The following is a 22469-nucleotide window of genomic DNA, read 5'->3' as shown; positions in this document are numbered from 1 at the left end:
GATCAGTAGCGGCAATTTGGCAGTATGCCCAGACCTTTGTTTTGAACGAAAGAAATCTCAGGTTTTAAGGTCTCAGTTTAGAGAGAAGAAGCCTAGTGAGGTATTGGTCTGTCACATGTTATGAACCAGTTTAGGTCTGTCACATGAATGAAACAAAATGGTAATGAATTATGCTAAATGATGCAAATATAACTTGTCTGTGTATAGCCGTATACAAGACAACTGCTGGGACTGCCCAGGCAGAGCTCCTGACAGACATTCACTATGGTGCATTAAGTTTGTTGGAACCTCTCCAGCACGCTGACAAATGAACAATGATTCATTTAAGATTGACTTTGAGTGTCCCTGTGTAAGAATTTCCACAACACATCCAAATGACATTTTACAAAGTATTGACCCCAGGGGTGTGAATACCTATGTAAATGAGTGAGATAACTATTTCATTTTCTATACATTTGCAAAAATGTCTAAAAACATGGTTTCCACTTTGTAATTATGGGGTATTGTGTGTAGATGGGTGAAAGAAAAACGAATGTTATCCAATTTGAATTCAGGCTGAAACAACAAAATGTGGAATAAGACAAGGGGTATGAATACTTTGAAGGCACTGTATAAATTAATGCTACGTACCCATTGATTCTTGAATATAATGCCTCAAGAACTTAGCTCAACTGTCACACCCCATCAGAACCTAAAATATAAGCTTGTTTAACTCCAATGTTTTTAAAGAAAGTAAATGTAAACAAACACTAAAAGGTTCAAAACAGGGTTAAAACTCTAATTTTGATATCATGAATGGTCAGTCCTTGCATCCATAGCTCTGTCTGAATTTGAGAGTGGTTACATTCCTCCAGCCCCATCCCTCAGTTTTTTACTGAAACAGGAGCTGGGAGACGCTTTGTTATTGTTTCAACTGCTGATTGCTGTATATTCAGGATTGGGGAGTAACGGATTACATCATGGATGGATTACATGTAAGGGATTACAACAACAGCAAAAAGGTACCTGTAAAGCCGTTACCAGCTAAAATATTGTAATCAGATTACAGATACTTCTGAAAAACTAGATGATTACCTTGAGGATTACTTTTATATTCAGAAAGGATGTTTGCAACAACAAAAAAAGAGGACACTTCTGTTTTCTCAATGACATTCAAATCAGCATTGAAAAAAGGCTCAAGTTTAAGTTTGTTCCACCTCAGTGAGTCTGACCACAAGTCAGAGACCACTATGATGACACACCAAATGTGATTGATGGATCGCGGGAAAAGAGCAGGAATAGACTTTTGTAGGCTACAGTCCAAGCTATGTCTCCAATGGTGTGACTGCTGTCAGCATCCAAAGATTATCCAACTTGAATAAACGCCTGGAGGTAAGGATGACAGCAGTGGTGTAGTCTACTTGCAACAGCTGCATAGTGAAGATCCCAGCCTGTGGAATAAAAGTGGGGCTTTTTTTGCTCATCTAATTCATGCTGATACATTTTCTTTCCATAGGCCTAATGGACACATGCTCTAACTCGCACACTTATGATTGCCCCTTTAAGTCTATCTGTAGCTGCTACATCCATTTTTTGACTTAAACTATATTTATATATCCATTGATTCTTGAATATAATGTATAAATGATTCTTGAAGAATATAATTTATAAATGCCTCATGGAGTTTAGTTCATATTTTAGAACCCAAAATATAAGACTGTTTACATTTATAATGTTTACAAACATTGGAGAAAAACAAAAACACTGTACAGCCTTATAACATGGTTAAAACAGTTTTGATATCATGGATGGTCAGTCCTTGCATCCATAGCTGTCTATTCATCTGAGAGTGGTTACATTTCTCCAGGTCCATCCCTCAGCTTTTTATCAAAACAGAGGTCGGACGACCGTTTTGTTATTGTTTCATCTGTGGATTTGCCCTTTAAACAGCTGCATATTATTTACGTTTACGTCATTTAGCAGACGCTCTTATCCAGAGTGACTTACTAGATATCAAAATGTCACCAACAAAATTCTTAACAAATTGGCCTATAAGAAATGCTGCATATGGAATTCATTTTTCACATGTAAATAGCAAATTTCAGTAGTGCTCAAAGCATGCCATTCCATGAGAGCAGCATTTATAGTTCAACTCGACTCAATGATCCCAATCAGTCCTCCATGACAACAAAATCATAAACAACAGAGTGGCTAATAAGTCTTTCGTTTTGGGGTTAAGCTCAGGTAAAACAATTTGGCTAATCTATACTTCCATATTTCCAAGTCCTATTCTTGAAGATCAAGGGGTATAACATTTATTGGAATGACTGGAATTCTGATACATCTTTACATTAACCAAAGTCTAATTTAATCGTATTATTATATGCAGTGGAAAGCGATGGGTTAGAAGAAGCCTACATAACCAACCCATAAAGTAAAATGTAACATCTATATATGGCCAGCTATTTAAACTTTAACATTGATTTAATCTGCAATAGATGTCATTCAATTGGTAACATACATGTTGATCTTCTTCTAATACCTCTTAAGGGGAAAGTAATCGAAAAGTAACGGAATGTAATCAAGTAACTAGTAACTAACGGATTACATTTAGAAAGTAACCTACCCAACCCTGCGTATATTCAAAGACTCAAGATTGTTTTACACTACCATACATTTTTGTATAGCTTTTCCACAAAAATGATTACAATGACAAAAGGAGGCAATTTAAGTAGTGAAGCAACAATAGCGATTTGCTGCCTTTCTATTTTGAGAGTGCATTACTGTAAAATTGCTGTGAAGATAATGCAGCTCCCCTGGTTAACTGAGGCACCCCACTGACTACTGATGTGTTAAATGGGGAGTGAGATGAGCGTACAGAAAGGAAAAACAAGTACTGCAGTGGAAGGTGACCGTTCAGGCGCACTAAGTGGGTTTAAGGACATCTTTCAGACATAACTACTAATAGAACTAAATGGGAAACTATTGGATTTCAGGAAAGAAAATCTGTCCCAAACATATTCTGAAGCGATCAGTTCTGTCATGGTGACAACAAAAATCTGTAACAGGAAGAGACAAATGTAAAATAAAATAAAAATACTCTGGGGTGGACAGATTAGGAAAAAGCCTGTCCTGGCATTCTACAGCATTCGGGATCTGCTAAATTAAGTTATGTCAATCACAGGGGAGTCGTGAGCAAGGCCTACGCCCATGTAATCTTTGAACATAAAGTGCTGGGGGCCTGAAAGCTGCCCCTTTGGCTCCAATCCAGGTGAGCCTCAAACAACATCAACCCACTCTGTGAGAGGCATAATAAGCTGCACCACCGATGCCAATAACAGTAATGGAATACCTTGAAGTCCCTGTTGCCAACTGTGCCCCATTATTCTGAACAAATGAGTAGGGTCTCTCTCTGGAGGCAGTATGTGGGATAAGTGCACTACAGATACAGAAGAGGGCTGAGATCAAAGTGTAGAAGCGGAGGTATAATATTAAGACATGTCACACAGAAGTTGAATTTTGTGACGTCCTAAAATTTCCAATGGGGTTTTGTCAAACTAGGATAACAAAATTCCAGTAATTTTCTAAAAACCCCTAGAAATCCCAGTTAGAATATTCCTGTAATTAGGAATAAGGAAATCCGGGACTCCTTCGTGCAGGATTTTTGGAAAACCTGAGAGTATTACCGTAAAGGGACTTCTGCAATCCTAGACATGCCTACACTACATGGCCAAAAGTATGTGGACACCTGCTGGTCAAACATCTCATTCCAAAATCATGGCCATTAATATGGAGTTGGTCCCCCCTTTGCAGCTATAACAGCCTCCACTCTTCTGGGAAGGCTTTCCACTAGATGTTGGAACATTGCTGCGGGTACTTATATGTTGTGGGTTTTAGGCTTGGCTCGCAGTGAGCGTTCCAATTCATTTCAAAGATGTTCAATGGGGTTGAGTTCAGGGCTCTGCACAGGCCAGTCAAGTTGGTCCACACCGATCTTGACAAACCATTTCTGTATGGACCTCATTTTGTGCGCAGGGGCATTGTCATGCTGAAACAGGAAAGGGCCTTCCCCAAACAGTTGCCACAAATTTGGAAGTACAGTATCATCTAGAATGTCATTGTATGCTGTAGCAATAACACTTCCCTTCAGTGGAACTAAGGGGCCTAGCCCGAACCATGAAAAACAGCCCAAGACCATTATTCATCCTCCACCAAACGTTACAGTTGGCATTATGCATTGGGGTAGGTAGAGTTCTCCTGGCATCCACCAAACCCAGATTTGTTCATCGGACTGCCAGATGGTGAAGTGTGATTCATCACTCCAGAGAATGCGTTTCCAATGCCCCAGAGTCCAAAGGCGGCGAGCTTTACACCCCTCCAGCCGACGCTTGGCATTGTGCATGGTGATCTTAGGCTTGTGTGCGGCTGCTCGGCCATGGAAACCCATTTCATGAAGCTCCCGACGAACAGTTCTTGTGCTTCAGCACTCGGCGATTCCATTCTATGAGCTTGTGTGGCCTACCACTTCACGGCTGACCCATTGTTGCTCCTAGATTTTTCCACTTCACAATAACAGCACCTACAGTTGACCGGGGCAGCTCTAGCAGGGCAGAAATTTTACTTAGTGACCAGTTGGAAATCCTATGACAGTGCCACGTTTAAAGTCATTGAGCTTTTCAGTTAGACAAACATTGGCAGTAGAAAATCCTATGTAGGTTGCATGTCTGTGCTCCATTTTATACACTTGTCAGCAATGGGCGTGGATGAAATAGCCAAATTCATTAATTTGAAGGGGTGTCCACATACTTTCGTATATATAGTGTATTTTAATATTACAGTCAATGGATCTTTACTTTCTATCAAGTCAAATAGCGCTATAGCTGAGCATCAAAGTCCTAGAATGGGGGAAAATAGCAATAACAGGTGATAGGACGCAGATTGCGACTGAGACATGAAGGTATAACATTACTGTTGTTTTTGGCACAAGTGATGCAGCGCTTTATGCTTCACCAAAGAAGGCAGTGGTTTGAAGTCATTGGAGGCTGCATTGGCAGAGCAGCTTTCAAAACATGGAACTGCAGTGAAGGGAGAGAGAAAGAAATGTATACGTGCTGAACCAGAAAGAGCCAGTGAGAGATGGAGAGAACAAAACTGAAAAGAGGAGAGAGATGTAGTGGGGGATAACAGTTTGATGGCGATCAACAAGAGTAAAAAGTACTATCGGGACAGCAAGAGAGGGAATTTAAGACAAAATTGGCAAAGGGACAGAAAACAGAGGTTTCGGGAGCTGGGGAAAGCATGTCCGCATAATGTACATCGGTCAGCCTGCCAGTCCCCCCTTGTAGTGTGGATCAGATCTCCTCTGGTGAGATCACAGGGGGTTGAAGGAATTATACATTCATTTCCTTCTAGAATGTGCCAAAGTAATTTACATCTGTGAAATGAAACAGCTGAAAGTGGGCTTCGGGCTTTAACCAAGTGAGTGAACGGTGGTCGTGCTGCACCTGCATCGAGCTAGAATCTAATCATATTACAAGAGACATCACTTGGAACGAGATGCAGAGAAACACACATGCCAAGGAAATGGCTGTGTGATTACTTTGTCATGAAATAGATGGGCACTTGAAAGGGTATTTTAGAACAATGAGAAACAAAACATAAGGTAGAGCAAATTACTGTATTTCAAATAAACACTTGAGGACATTTTTTAAAAGTATGTGGATGGGTACTAGCTAAAGCACTTGTTTTTCATATTGAATTACATTTTATGTATCAAACAAGCACACGTAATCACAGTAAAACAATAACAGGTCACTTGTTACTAACGTTTGTTTTATGTTCCCAAAATGGTGGGGAACATCCCCAAATAATGACAAGACCATAAGACAGTGTTGGGTAATGTGTTAGCCCTAGCTCTGGTTCCCCAGCAGATGCAGGACCAGTGCTTCGTCCTCAGCCAGAGAGAGGCCAGTGTCCAGGGGCTTGGCGGTTGCTTGTTGCCTGGGTCTCTTCCTGCTCCCTGCTGCCTCTTCTTCTTCTTCTTCACCCGAGTCATCGATGCGGTCACTGCGGATGCGCTTCCTCGTCCCAGCAGCAGGGCTTTAAACAGAGATAGGAGAAAGGGTTCAGTCAGTTCAGCGCATATCAAGGGGAGTTGGGTTTATATTGAGGGCCAATCTATGGAGATGGGTTTGAAAGGGGTTATGAGTAGGGACCCTGTGTTTTGCGCTTTAATGTCACATGACCTTGTTAAGAACCTTTATTTTAAGCCTTTTCCAGAAATTAGAATTACCCCAAAAATGAAAAGCAATTGTCTGGGGATAGTGCTGGACCAACTGACATAAAAAGAAAATGTGACTGTTTGATGAAAAAAGCTTTAAATAAAAAGGTTAAAATCCAGGTCATGTGGCATGATTGTCCAAAACCCAGGGCCTTAGTTGATTGGATTATGGGAATATGGGAATCTGATGGGAATCTGTATAAGGGCGTAGAGGAATGCAACAGAGGCAATTTGGTTAAAAGTCTTCCAATGTTGCTAGCTGTTTGATTGCTTGCGGTAGCCCACTGTTGGATTTCTTTGTAATCGAGGGATGGAAAGAGGCATCCGTCACATAATAACTGGCTCTTTATTCAAAAGTTGTGAGATGGTGCGGAAAGAAGCAGTTCTATAGAGATCTCCAGGACTCTTTCAGTGTCAAGATGATCAGACACCAGTGATGGCATAATGGAATTAATCGAACAAATGAGCCGAACAAAACAAGTCTAAGTCTTTCATGAAGTCAAATGGTGTGGATAAAGGGAGATGGGAATGCTTTATCATGTCAACAGGAAGCAGAATGAAACGATGAGTCGTTGCTGATCGAGCCATCGCTCCTATTATCCATGTCTCCGATTTTTGACACTCCACAGTTCTAGGACTGGGTGGTGAGCACTAGGTAAAACAAAATGGCTGCCATGCATGCAGAACCCCATTGGGGTCATATTCATTAGGGCACACCATAGAGCTCTGCGATATGGCCAAAAATCCTTATCACAATAAATTAACTGAATTAATGCAATTTACCCTTTAAACTACTACTACTATTTTGATTGTTGTAGCCATCAATTGTCCCATTAACGATAACATATAACCAAACCTATTTAATTTCAAACTTCACATTTCTCTAGTATAGGCAACTTATCATAATGAACGATACATGTATCAGCAAAATGGCCACATTGGGTTTATCGTCCCAGCTCTAGCACACTGTAACAAAACGGTTTGCAACGGAAAACTAAAACAAGCGGTTTTTATTTTTTGAATAAATAAGTTCAGATGGTCTCTTCTCGTTTCGGCCCATTTTCTTCCATTTCATGTCTAACGAATCAGGACCCAGGTGTGTACATTAGTAATCAGGACCCAGGTGTGTACATTAGTAATCAGGACCCAGGTGTGTACATTAGTAATCAGGACCCAGGTGTGTACATTAGTAATCAGGACCCAGGTGTGTACATTAGTAATCAGGACCCAGGTGTGTACATTAGTAATCAGGACCCAGGTGTGTACATTAGTAATCAGGACCCAGGTGTGTACATTAGTAATCAGGACCCAGGTGTGTACATTAGTAATCAGGACCCAGGTGTGTACATTAGTAATCAGGACCCAGGTGTGTACATTAGTAATCAGGACCCAGGTGTGTACATTAGTAAGGTTTGGCCAGTTACTTTTACATTAATCTTGCCAACCACAAACATGTAGGCAAGCGCATTTTCTTGACAGTCTTTTCGCTAGCCATAAGGAGGAGTGATTTCACCCAAAGTAAAAAGGAAAGGGGAATAGCAGTGGTACATTTGTCTTGCTTTGCTGTTTTGTTAGTGCTGACAGGGTGGTTCTCTAACCTTAGCCCATGGTGAACACAACCTGAGCCCAAATGAAGAACATAGTGTGTAGCACATCTGTTCGGTACAGATTGTGAGACATGAGAAGTTGGGGAATGGTCCCACCTGATCAGAAGATATATTTGCAATTATCATCTATAATAGCCAAAAGAGCAGCAACAGTAGATTTCAAAGAGCAGAAACGGGACTCATTCTGACAAGTTCCTAATTTACCCCTTAACTGACCCCTTCGTCAGATTTCTGTGCCTCTGTATCATTGTTCTTACCCTAAGTGTTTTTGCTGTAGACTCAATTTAATTCCTCAGGCCAGCAGGTCTCATATAGTATTGTGTTTAATATACTCCTGGGCGCCATAACACACCAGCCAAGCTGTATCTTATCTTCCACTTGGCTGAGAACAAGAACCTGAGCAGCAGAAAATTAACAACCGAGTGGCAATAACATACCCTATATATCTACACGTCTATGATGGAACAATTAGTACTGTATCTTAAATAAATTCATCTTTACATAAGTTCCAAAGCTTAGGAAGGCTCAATGTACTGTGTAGTGCTGAGGATGATTTAACCAAACCATTTCTGCCTGTATTGTTCGGTTCAATCACTGTCAAATCTAAGTCTCTGTTGAATTATTTAAGGCTTTTCGCCAACAGAACAGTATGTGCTAGTGTATAAAGTATAGACTGGAATGGGGTTAACAACTGATATGAGGGAATGTTTCACATGTTACGGCCCTCGTGTCAATCATGGCTTAAGTTGTGTTGCTGTCCCCCTGGTGGTGGTTATACATAATTAACATCGTGCTAGAAACAAGAGAAATATGGGCTGCTCAAGGCTGTGCGTCGATCAATAGCTTCTCTAACGGGTTAGCAAGTAACATGCTTATGAATGTCTATATCCAGGTACAGCCAATTGGGCTTAGAGCTGTCTTGGGGACATCCATCCATCCGCTACTCTGTAATCCTACCGCCATGCATCATTCCACCATCTGTTGCCCTGGAGATCATGGTCAAACAGCTCGGCGGTTAAGTCAGACAGGGAGACTCAATTACACTCTCATTCATCATCATCACAGGATGTGAGCAATGGAGTCAGACAGAAGAATTGGCCAGTACAGGCATGGATGGATTCAGCAGGGATAAGCCCAGAGTGAATGGATGGACAGTACAGTATATTCTTGGTGCGCTGTAACAACGGCCAGGCCTTATACAAGCAGCACAGGGAGGTTTCTCTTACAGATAGTGGTGTGTGGAAATCTGCCAGAAGAAGACACTAGGAGGAAAGAGAGAGAGGGAAAGAGAAGAGGAGGGGGTGCAGTAGAAGGTGTCAAGGAGAGGGTGATATATAAGCGGTGGTGTTCTGAGAAATCCCTCCCTAGTATAAACCAGCGTCCTGGGGAGAGAGACAGGCAGGCTGGCGGTAGAGCTGCGTGGTAAAGGGCCTTCGTAGTCATGCAGTGAACGCGGGGAAGTGGAGCGGACTGTAAATCTGCTCTCGCCTGCAGCCCTCTGGGCTAACGGAGGAGGAGGAAGGAACATCTGCTGATCCTCCACACACAGGAAGCCGAAGGGAGGAATAAATGCAGGCGAAGGGAGCGAAAGACAGGCAGAGAGAGAGAAGTATGAGCAATTGAAAGGGAGATAAGTACAAGCAAGTCAGAGCGAGAGCACAAAGACAATAGTCCGTAGTACAGCGGTTCCCAACCGAATTGTGCTCTGCCCGGAGTATCCCTCATGTGCATTTTACCAGTAAGACTATGGTCTCATGAGTCTCCTCAAGTACCTAGCACCCCTGGATGGGAACCACTGCCGTAGTAGACAAAACATTGAGAAAAGACAGGAAGACGTGGAGCAGCAAACCAGAAGCCTCGTCCTGGCTGCCTCTCCGCCTTTAAATCCTTTGTGCATAACCCTGTAGCGAGAGGCCACGTTGCCCTTCACCCTCGGCTGCCACTTTAAATCTGCCTCTAATTACACACTTTATGGCCTATCTGCTGTCCGCCCGCGATCAATTCCTCAGCAAGCTAGAGTGAGTCCTCCCTCCTGGAAAGGGTATAATTCTGCTCCGGAGGCAATTACACAACAAATCCCAATAACCCCAGGCAGCCAAGCAGTGATACAACATTGCAAATCTAATGAATCTATTAATGCTCAATAGAAACAACCCCTCTTCGACAGACCGCCAGGCCTAAAATGCTGAGCATCTCATTTTTTCCCCCAATATGGATTCCTTGAGAAATGTCAAACCATGGCTTCTCGACTCTGTCTGGTAGTTTTGAAAGGATTGGAATGCATCAGTGATATCCAGACATCTAATCTATGCTTGGTCGAATTGATGTCTGTTCTTTCAGATTTACTCATCACAAAATCCGTACAGGTAGGGGCTGCGCATTGTCAAGCAATTTTAAAAGCCCTGTATGGAGCCTTTAGTCTATCATGGATCCAGTTTCAGCCTAAAGACTAGATGGTACAGTAGCCTTTTTTTACCTGATCTGGTCGTCTTCTTCCTCTGAGTCGTAGTGTAGTTTGTCCGGGTCGGGCAGTGTGCTGGGGTCAAACTCTTCTCCATCAGAACCGCCCAGGTACGCTACCACCTCCTCTTCATCCTCCTCCTCACTGGATTTCTGCTCCTGGGACAAAATACACCATTACTACAAATACCTCAGGTGTTGGATCCAATAAGCAAATCAACCAATTGCGTGAAGACTATATGAACCCCTACGAATGTTCCACCGAATGTCTTGAAACAAGTTCTTACTGACTGAAAACAGAAACATTTAAAAAGGTACAGGTGTAACTGTGAGGGTAAGACAGGAAATTAGCAGTAGGCATTAGCAATGCAATCAATGAATTAACATGGTTAGAGGGAGAAAACTTCACCCATAAACAGTAATGTATATGTACCAATGTTTGTTTGCCCAATTAATGGATGTTATCTTTCACGAAGAGAAAGCTTTCCAAGCCACACTAAATCACATCCGTAAATGAACTCAGCGATAATACTGCAAGTCTGAAGCTGGTAAGTAGAAATACTGCAGTGGCGGACCAAAATAATAGTATGAAAATATATTCACAGCGAAAGCCTGACGGATACAAATATCTAGAAGGTTAAAGCAGTATAGGATGAGTCAAACAAACTCTGCCTGGTGCAAGAGCAGGTTAAAAGAAGAGGGGCAAGATAAACGCAGCTGGATAAAAAAGGTTTACAGAGACAGGCAGAGGGGTAAGCCTCAATGTGAGCAGCGTAAACACAGAATCGGGGGCACCAAACCACTCTGCTTCTGTGTGTTTCACTAATAACCCGTGGAGCTCCGTCACACAACGTAACCTACATATTCGGAGGGCAATAAAAGCTACAAATAAAACAAGTGGAAGTTCCGAGGCGTTTCACTGGGTGCTCTTTAATCTAAGCAGGGAACGAGAGGGGAGGTACTGAGAGAGGGAGAGGGAAATAATTGATCTACTTAAAATGGATGAAACTGCCCAGTGGAACGCACTTGGTAATGAGCTCGGGTTCTCAGACCCACAGGGACGCCATTTTATGAAAGAATTTGGGACAAACGCATCCGTGGCAGATTTCTCTATGGACAGCTATAATGAGAGGGCCCTGTTTGTTCCACATATCCAAATCTGTGTCGCTAACCTCAGTGTTCAACAAGCCTTATTTGCCCCTCCCAGACTATTAATAGCTTCTAGAAAGCCTTGAAGAGGGGACAATATTGCTGTTTTTAGCAACTCGATAGAACGTTAAGACCTATGCTGATTTTCATGACTAGAAGGTGGGCTGCTCAATTTCAACTGGCTTTGAAAACAGTCTTCAAAGCTCTGCTTTCTAAACCAACAGCTCTATCCAGACAAAATGTATCAGGCCATCTGACGTGTGAAAGACCTCCCCCACTGATTGTTTGGGGGAAAAAACTTGAAAGTACGTATCATGACGCGGCCTGTTACCGCAATCAGGTCATAGGCTACCGTGGAAAACAAAGGGTCATGAGCATGAAATGTTATGGGACACCGAGTTAGCTACATCAATACACTCTACCCCTTTCAGAACTTTCCAAACATAACCTGCAGGATGGATTTTCCTACGTTCTTGTGACTACAGACTAAAGCGCTGGTAAGTCAATAGTTCAATGCACTTTGCTGATTTAATGACGATATCCACATGAAATGGAATAAAAGGCAGAGCTCTAAGCTTAGTGGATGACATTGAAGCAATAGCCATGCCGCATTTAATATGCATACAATAATAATACATTTACATGCAGCAGGATGAAAAGCAATAAAATCCCATAGAAATAAGTAAGTATATAAAAGTACACCGAACACGATGACAGACTAACCAGGGAGAGCACTAAACACGATGACAGACTAACCAGGGAGAAAACTAAACACGATGACAGACTAACCAGGGAGAGCACTAAACATGATGACAGACTAACCAGGGAGAAAACTAAACATGATGACAGACTTTTTTGAGTGGATCTAGATGTACATATACATCTGCATAATCGTGAAATCTGAGTCCAAAGTGATGGGAGAAACTGACCAAGGAGTAGCATGTAAATAATAAACAGTAATGGACCTAACACAGCCTTGGGGGAGACCTTGTGATACAGGGGCTGGGGCAGATCTGCAGTTTCCAAGGGAGACAATTTGTTGTCTATCAGATGGGTAGTGGAACCAGGCAAGGGGTGTTCTGGAGACTCCAAGAAGCCTCTAGATGTGGCCAGTTCAAATCTGATGACAGTGTCAAATGCTACAGACGGGTCCAGGAGGATGGAGATGTTCCCAGCTTGAGCAGCACAGAGATTGTCGTTCACTACCTTTACCGAAGAAGTTTCAGTGCTATGCATAGCCCATAAGCCTGACTGGAGGGGCTCAAAAAGTTCATGAGATGCTATATGTTGTTGGATTTGTGAGGCTAGCAACCGCTCAAGCACTTTATTGAGGAAGGGGAGTACACAGTATGCCAGTTTTTGACTCTTCTCATGTTAGAGATCTTATCGACTCCTATACTCATTTACGACCCAGAGGCAACAAAATGTGGATGGGGTGGGACTTGTAGCAAGTCTAGTATCTAGGGGGGAAATCTAATCTTTGCTTTACCTAATGTTCGAACACTAAGGAGGAGTATCAGCAGCAGCAGTTTCCTGCCGCTAGTCTTGCTGTGCAGGGAGACAGATTCAGTGTCTGCGCGCGCTGTAAACCAATCCTGAATGGAGACCTGGATTTTGTACGATTCATTTGAAATTCTGCTAGCAAGACCTGCGGCAATAACAGTCCTGTCATATCCACTTGAACAGAATAAAAACAAGAGTTCGCCCTGCCTCATGCTGACGTCAGGGACAGTTACAAATCAGACCCCTGAAACAGAGCAGGGAGAAACACACAGTACCAGTGTGTCCCAACAAACTTGAAAATCAGATGAGTAGGGCGATTTGGCCAAAATATCATATCACAATATTTGATGTATGGTATGACGGTATTTTATGTTTTTCAATAATACATTTTTTTTCCAAATATGCTTTGAGTAGTTCATGACCCTAGGGTGGAAACACTACCACTCTGAACATTTTATACAGTTCTAACTTCAAACTAAAATTGTCAGCATTTATCAATTTCTGCATTTTTGTTATCATTACCACACTGTTCCCCACAGAGCTGCATAATATGGGGGGGGGGGGGGGGGGGGGGGGGGGATCTAGGCCTAGTTAATTGGTGAACTGTTGGGATCATGGAAATAGAATGATTCATCTAATTCTATGGTTGGAATATAGTGGGCAGCACCTTGAATATATTGTTTGACATGACAATGAATGAATAAGCCAAGGAGCAATTATTGACAGGGTAGGAACCAAAGTGGTCAGTGTTTCCAGGGGACGCTAATTAGTTGTTACATAACATGGTTTCTTACCGTTGCACAAACATGCTTATCTAGGCCTACATCACTGGTACCTGAGGAGTATTTACGTTTTTAATAAAGCCCCTTTGTGGGGAAAAACTCATTCTGATTGGCTGGGCCTGACTGCACCCCTGCCCAGTCATTTGAAATCCATAGATCAGGGCCTAATGAAATTCAATTGACGTATTTCCTTCACTGAACTGTAACTCAGTAAAATCTTTGAAATTGTGACGTTTATATTTTTGTTCAGTATAGTAAAATATGGTATACTGCCCAGCACTACAGATGAGAACTGTATTTTTTCTAACCTGATCATTATCTACAGATTAACAGCGACAATGAGTCTCTCTCTCACTTTGACCAATATATTAGTAATTACAACAAAAAAACAAAGCCGACTGTATCACAAACTAAATATACTGAAGAACTGGCAGCATAATTCCACACCACCAAGCAAGCCGGTGCGTGGTCTCATCTCATTATCTTCAGTACAGTCTCAGATGTTCAAGTTAGTGCAATCTCAGCCCCCTGAAGGGAGACCTATGGACTCATCAAAACAAGAATGCCATACTGAGCTGAGAGAGGAGCCAGTGTTACCGTAGAAACTGAAAACCCTTTAGACATATTACAGATACGGTCTGGAAAATAACTAACAATACAATACTCAGAGCACCTTTAGTTGTAAATTCCACAGTATACGGCATGCCATGTATTGATTGAAACAGGATGTCATATTATATATGAATAACGTCATGTTCAGTGGTTGCCATGGCGCCGTGGGGTCCCCAGCAGAAAGCTCTAAATGTTGTGCATATGTTCGTTATTTTAACTGCCTAGACATCTGAAGCTGTGGAAGACCAACTGCCTAGACATCTGAAGCTGTGGAAGACCAACTGCCTAGACATCTGAAGCTGTGGAAGACCAACTGCCTAGACATCTGAAGCTGTGGAAGACCAACCATGAACTGCAAGATGCCTACATTTGTTTTTGTTTTCAATGCGACTGACATTCTTGTTTGTAATGAAAAGCGCTATATAAAATAAATATATTATTATTATTAGCTCAAAGCTTTTCAAGGCACCACCATTATTTTAAGGTCAAAGTAAAAAGCTGACATTCAACATCATGCAATGTTTATTTCCCTTGTGTGTGCGCACAGACTTCTTTTACAAGCCTTTACTGTGTCAGCTAGTTTAACACACATCTTCAGAGGCACCACCTGGGATGTCACGTCGATTAAGATGTCTCAATCCACACACACACACACACACACACACACAGGCAAAATCCATGCCTCGTGCCAGCTTAGAATGGCTCCAGCCAGCACTTTAGCCAATGAATATTTAAATAAATGCTGTAATCACTTAGCATTTAGGAGACCATCAAATGTATGTGACGCTTTAAACGCTAGAATACTAGGCATTAATATTTCAGGACACGGTCATCTAGATCATCCATGATTCCTTATTTCCACCTATTCATTCAATTTAGGAGTTTACTGATTAAAGCATGGGCGCTGTATCAACATTGGGCCAACAACTAGGCACAAAACACTAACACAGACAGAAATCCCAGTGTGGGAGCAATAAAAGAGAAGGGAGGACAGATTGATGAGAACACAGAAGTATTTTAGGAGAAATTCTGACATGCCACCACAGCTCATGCTCCCTGGTGGACTTTAATCAAATCTCTTCAGGCCCCTGGTGATGGATTCTCATTTAGAGCTTCATCTCTGAAAGTCTAACTCTGGGAAAAGTGGAAAGCAGTCTGAGGCAGCATGGAGGGAACATTTATTACTAACCTGTCAGACATTAGGCTGTCTGAACTCATTGGCGCATGCAGAGCTACCACCGGCATTTCTCATCAGGATTACATAAAAGTAAGACCTAAAAGGCTTGCCAGGATTCGAAAATGCACAGATGCTAAATCTAAGAGGGTTTATAGATATAGTGAAAGTTATGAGACAAGGAAGTGAACAAACCCGAAAAGCCTTGAGCGTAACATTGACACGGCTCATTAGATAATATTCGTACCCATTTGGACAACAAAACTATGTGCAAAACTCGAATCTGTTCATTGGTCGGTCAAGCGAAGTAATTAACAATACACAATACTTAATTTACTGCATAGAACACTTGAGAGAGACAGGCTTTTAGGTATCAATTGAAAGCAATAAATGATAGCACCGACTCGGGTACAAAATATTGTAGATGTGATAACTGAGCACAAGAGCACCACCGGGTCCAATGAGAATCGGTTGTTAAAGGGTGGTATGGATACCTCTTCTCAACACCAGCGCCGAGGCATCGATTGGACAATTAAATCGCTGCATCCACACATCATCATTTGCATATGCTTGTTATACGGGGTATCCCCCAGAGAGAGTGGGAAAAGAATAGACATGACAGCTGCCATCTTGAAACAGTGGACGGCCTCCTGAAACGGATGACAACGGCTGCTTTCCAGTTCTCTCGGACTCTGCCGGATATAATTATTCCAGGAGGAGCAGAGAAACACTGGATTGGCCATCAGGCTGCTGCCAAATTCTCTGCAAAGATTACTTTTAAAATACCAACAAAGGGCGGTTACCCCTTCTAACTTCAACTTCTGATGCAGAGAGTCCGGGCATTGTGGTTCTCTTGGCATGCCATCACAGTAATACACTTATCCTGGGTTTGGAAATGAGTCAAGCAAAATGCCATCTGTCCGAAGTGGGGGCTTTGTTTGATAAATCTTAGTCTTGGGAGATCTCTATTTGAAAGAGTTGGAGTGAGTGGTGGTTAAATCAGCTTCACTCAAACGTCAGCGAGCTAAGTGGGCTTGGTAGGGCCAGTATCAAAATGTTCATGCTTGTGCACTGGTCTGTGCGAGGATGATAAGGGCCTCCAAAGCCTAACAGCTTTGTATATGAAATGTTCTTTACATGACTGAACTGTGTCACATTTGGAAGCACATCACATAAAATCAACATATACAGTCAGGTCCAAAATTATTGGTACCCTTGATAAAATAAATACAAATACTGAGCTATATTATACTAATACATTTGCTCAGATAGAGATTTTGTTAAACAAGTACTATTATTTTCTCTCGATTAGATAGGTGTCAAAATTATTGGCACCCTGTTTTCAATACCTTACCTTGTGTACAGCTGTTACGGTGAACCGGCAGTCAAGATTAATGACTGCACTCAAACATCTCATTCCAAAATCATGGGTATTAATAAGGAGTTGGTCCCCCCCTTTGCTGCTATAATAGCCTCCACTCTTCTGGGAAGGTTTTCCACTAGATGTTGGAACATTGCTGCGGGGATTGCTTCCATTCAGCCACAAGAGCATTAGTGAGGTCGGGAATTGATGTTGGGCGACTAGGCCTGGCTCGCAGTTGGCATTCCAATTCACTCCAAAGATATTCGATGTGGATGAGGTCAGGTCTCTGTGTAGGCCAGTAAAGTTCTTCCACATCGATCTCAAACTATTTCTGTACGGACTTCGCTTTGTGCACGGGGGCATTGTCATGCTGAAACAGGAAAGAACCTTCCCTAAACTGTTGTCACAAAGTTGGAAGCACAGAATCGTCTAGAATGTCATTCTATGCTGTAGTTAAGATTTCCCTTCACGGGAACTAAGGAGCCTAACCCGAACCATGAAAAATCAGCACCAGACTATTATTCCTTCTCCACCAAACTTTACAGTTGGCACTATGCATTCGGGCAGTAAGCGTTCTCCTGGCATCCACCAAACCCAGATTCGTCCGTCGGACTGCCAGATGGTGAAGCGTGATTCATCATTCCAGAGTCCAATGGTGGCGAACTTTACACCACTCTAGTCGACACTTGGCATTGTGCATGTTGATCTTATGTTTGTGTGCGGCTGCTTGGTCATGAAAACACATTTCATGAAGCTCCTGACAAACATTTTTTGTGCTGGAGTTGCTTCCAGAGGCAGTTTGGAACTCAGTAGTGAGTGCTGAAACCGAGGACAGATGCGCTACGATTTTCACCACTCAGAGGTCCCGTTCTGTGAGCTTGTGTGGCCTTCCACTTCGCAGCTGAACCATTGTTGCTCCTAGAAGTTTCCACTTCACATAAACAGCACTTACAGTTGACCTGGGGCAGCTCTAGCAGGGCAGAAATTTGACAAACTGACTTGTTGAAAAAGGTGGCACCCTAGTCACTGAGCTCTCCAGTAAAGCCATTCTATTGCCAATATTTGTCTATGGCGATTGCATGGCTGTGTGCTTGATTTTATACACGTCAGCAAATGGTGGCAAATTGTGGCACAGCCCGGGAATGAAGCCGGGTCTGATGTAACTCCTCTAGCAATGCGATGCAGTGCCTTAGACCGCTGCACCACTCGGGAGGCCCTATGCTTATATGTTTTGAAAAGGTTTGTAACAACTAAAGTGGCCAAATAACTCTAAACATAGCCTTTAGGCCCAAGACACCTGGAACACTGTTGGAGAGCCCATATCCTAGTGATACATGTGTTCTTATAAGCCCAGTCAATGAGCAATCGTATGTGAAAAATAGTGGCCAGTCAAAACAAGGTTAAAAGAGAATGACAGCTTTCTCGTGCTGCTCTGTTGATTACTACATTCTTAAAATTAAGCACATTCATCTGCTTTACAAACCACACGTATCTTCCATTCGCTATTCAAGTGCAGGATATAGATTACTTTTTTTTATGGCCATTCTAAACAAAAAAATTCCACACATATTACAGGCGCTATGTAAAGACCAGATTCAATTGAGAATAGTCCGATGGGTGAGAATATCATATGCTTGTCAAATTGTGAATGAGAGACTGACGAAGTGTGTGCAGCCTGCGCAAGAAACAGAGCAGCGCGATTGCCTTTCATGAAACTTTTTCCAAAGACTAATTTGTCGCATCATGCAGCCTTAAGCCGAAAACGCATGGCGGGATGCCGTTGAAATTTGCGTGTGACACAGAGCCTCAATTCACACACTGTGTAGCGTATGCCTACTTAATTACCATGAGAATCCATATAAACAGTTGTATTTGTAATGTTCGCTATGTAGCACTTGTATATTATTGTCGTGTTTCTTTTGACTCACCTTACAGTGCATTCGGAAAGTATTCAGCCCCTTTCAATTTTTCCACATTTTGTTAAGTTACAGCCTATTTCTAAAATGTATTAAAATGTTTTAATCATGAATCTACAAACAATACACCATAATGAGAAAGCTAAAATACCTTATTTACATAAGTATTCCGAGCCTTTGCTATGAGACTCGAAATTGAGCTCTGGTGCATCCTGGCCAAACTGAGCAGTCGGGGGAGAAGGGCCTTGGTCAGTGAGGTGACCAAGAACCCGATGGCCCCTCTTACAGAGCTCCAGAATTCCTCTGTGGAGACGGGAGAACCTTCCAGTAGGGCAACTATCTCTGCAGCACTCTGCCAAATCAGGCCTTTATGGTAGAGTAGCCAGATGGAAGCCACTCCTCAGTAAAATGCACATGACAGCCCGCTAGGAAGTTTGCCAAAAGGCAACTAAAGGACTCAAACAAGATTCTATGGTCTGATGAAACCAAGATTGAACTCTGGTAGATGCCAGGAGAACGCTACCTGCCCGAATGCATAGTGTCAACTGTAAAGTTTGGTGGAGGAGGAATAATGGTCTGGGGCTGTTTTTCATGGTTTGGGCTAGGCTCCTTTGCTCCAGTGAAGGGAAATCTTAACGCTACAGCATGCAATGACATTCTAGACGATTCTGTGCTTCCAAATTTGTGGCAACAGTTTGGCGAAGGCCCTCCTCTTTCAGCATAACAATGCCCCTGTGCACAAAGCGAGGCCCATACGTAAATGGTTTGTAGAGATCGGTGTAGAAGAACCTGACTGGACTGCACAGAGCCCTGATATCAACCCCATCAAACATATTTGGGATGAATTGCAACGCCGACTGCGAGCCAGGCCTAATCGCTCAACATCAGTACCCAACCTCACTAATGCTCATGGCTGCAGTAAATGTCTATTGGAAAGCCTTCCCAGAAGAGTGCAGGCTGTTACAGCAGCAAAGGGGGGACCAACTCCATGCCCAGGTGTCCACATACTTTTGGTCATGTAGTCCACCCACACACACTAGGCTCACCAATCCCATGCTAAAATGTTTATTCAATTTTTTCTATTTTATTATTTCTTACTGTTGTTGCATTGTTGAGAAAACTTGTAAGCATTTCGTTGGACAGTGTATACCACGTATATACAATACATACAACTAATAAAATGTAAAACTTCAAACTTATTATAAATAACGTACACTTCCTAAATGTTTTTCCTATAGCTGGGGCTGAGCTCCAAACAAGTCCAAAGAATGGACAAGGAACGCATACCCTCTAGCACCAGGGTCAGCGCACTCTCAAATGTTGATTTTTGCTATCATTGTAAGCCTGCTACACACACACACTATATAATACGCTCATTCTTTTGTTCAATTAATGTGAGTTTTTGTTACAACCCGGCTCGTGGGAAGTGACAAAGAGCTCTTACAGGACCAGGGCACAAATAACAACTACAATCAATAATTGTACTCTATTTCGCCATCTTACATATAAAACTTTATTTGTTCATCGAAAATAGTGAATAACACCACAGGTTAATGAGAAGGGTGTGCTTGAAAGGATGCACATAACTCTGCATTGTTGGGTTGTATTGGAGAGAGTCTGTCTTAAATCATTTTCCACACACAGTCTGTGCCTGTATTTAGTTTTTCATGTTAGTGAGGGCGGAGAATCCAATCTCACATAGGTATGTGGTTGCAAAGGGCATCAGTGTCTTAACAGCACGATTTGCCAAGGCAGAATACACTGAGCGCTGCCCAATCCAGAAATCTGGCAGTGGCTTCTGATTATACTCAATTTTCACAGAACCACTTGTTGCAATTTCGATGAGGCTCTCTTATTCAGATATCGGTAAGTGGACTGGAGGAAGGTCCTTGTTAGCGCAGACAGAGAAGAGCTCCAAATTCTTAATCACAGCCTCAATTTTGTCCCGCACATTGAATATAGTTGCGGAGAGTCCCTGTAAGTCTAGATTCAGATCATTAAGGCGAGAAAAAACATCACCCAGATAGGACAGTCGTGTGAGAAACTCGTCATCATGCAAGCGGTCAGACAAGTGAAAATGTTCAGTAAAGAAAACTTTAAGCTCGTCTCTCAATTCAAAAAAATGTGTCAATACTTTGCCCCCTGATAACCAGCGCACTTCTGTATGTTGTAAAAGCGTTACATGGTCGCTGCCCATATCATTGCATAGTGCAAAAAATACACAGTGGTTTGCAGAAGAGGATGTCTTCCTTAACTGACCCCCCATAACTGTAACGGACATATACTAGGCCCGCCACGTCTGTTGACTTATCCAGCTGTAACGCATAGAATTCACTGGTTTGTATGCGAAGCAGTAATTGTTTCAAAACATCTCCTGCCATGTCACTGATGCATCGTGAAACAGTGTTGTCTGATAAAGGGATTGTCTGTATAGTTTTTTGGCCTTTTCCCCCAGCATTGTCCCAGCCATATCCGCAGCAGCAGGAAGAATGAAGTCCTCAACAATAGTATGGGACTTGCCTGTCCTAGCCACTCGGTAGCTCACTACATAAGACACTTCTAGCCCCTTCTTTTAATGCTATCTGTTGCTTTTATACATGTCTTCCTACTCGAAAGTCCTTAATTCTCACTCAAAAAACTCCTGTGGCTTATTTTTTTAAATTGCCATGTTTTGTTTCTAAATGTCTGCACAAAAGTGAAGGTTTCATTGAGTTGTGAGATGGTACTTTGCACATATAACACACTGTGGCTGAGGAAAGGCACTACTCCCAATATCAGTCAATGTAGTGATCATATTTGCGCCTCTTCGATAGTCCAACATCCCAGTCTGTTGTTCGGTGCTTTAGGGGGCAGTAGCTCTTTGGCTGCATTAGATTCACAACTGTCAGTGTCCATGCTAGCTGGTCTAACAACAAATGTAGAATTACTGATGCTAGCATTGGATGTGCTTGTGGAAGCAGAACAACTTGTGTCGTCGACAGGTGCACAATAGTACTGCTGGTATGTGTGTCTATGGATGCGGCCTTACTTTTAACCATTTATCAATTTTCGAGCAAATGGAAGGAGCAGCAGCTACGTTTGGCTACATAGAGACCGTTAGTGTAATTCCCGCGAGAGAGTAACAGTTAATGTGATTGGACGTTAATTATTTGACATTGTGTTGTTATTTCGCTGAACACTAGATGGTTTAATTTCATTTTTGGCAGTGAAATGAGGCTAATCAGGTGAGAAAAAAACTCACCCAAATGTAAAGCCCCGTTGGAAAATATAAATGGACTGTTTGAAAATGTGAAAAAAAAGAATTGTGAATCTCATTTTTATTTGGCGTACCCCCGACGGCATTGCGCGTACCCCAGTTTGGGAATACCTGCCTTAAGGTATTGTGGGCATTGTGCTTATATGATCAATAGCACCATTAGAAGCAAGATGCTGCATCTTTATCTTGGCCAGAGAACTTGAAGATTAAATAAGACCTGAATAAATACTCTAGGACCAGAAAACTACACAAAAGCAAAACTTCAAAATGACTAAAAAAACTTGAAACTCAAGGCCAGTGTAGAAGGCACTTAAATTTTGTTAACAAGCTATATCTGACCTAAGACTTTCCCAATTCCTTCCAAATCCTTAACAAACAAGCATGAAGT

The 22469-nt window shown here is 42.2% G+C and overlaps 1 protein-coding gene across 2 annotated transcripts in view; it reads right to left on the bottom strand.

Moving 5' to 3' along the window:
- Window positions 1–5637: 5637 nt before the first annotated feature.
- Window positions 5638–22469, bottom strand: part of ddx10 (DEAD (Asp-Glu-Ala-Asp) box polypeptide 10) — a 70549-nt gene continuing 53717 nt past the window's right edge. The window contains exons 17-18 of one of the 2 annotated variants that reach the window (XM_029690833.1): window positions 10343–10485; window positions 5638–6078 (exon numbers count right to left, since the gene is read on the bottom strand). In XM_029690833.1, coding sequence (XP_029546693.1) covers window positions 5889–6078; window positions 10343–10485 — 333 coding nt within the window. In that variant the 3' untranslated portion in view covers window positions 5638–5888. The remainder of the gene's footprint in view (window positions 6079–10342; window positions 10486–22469) is intronic. The other variant, XM_029690834.1, reaches the window with a different exon arrangement.

This window comes from Salmo trutta, chromosome 15 (assembly GCF_901001165.1).
Source record: "Salmo trutta chromosome 15, fSalTru1.1, whole genome shotgun sequence".
Lineage (NCBI taxonomy): Eukaryota > Metazoa > Chordata > Actinopteri > Salmoniformes > Salmonidae > Salmo > Salmo trutta.
This window is presented reverse-complemented; position numbering and strand designations above follow the sequence as displayed.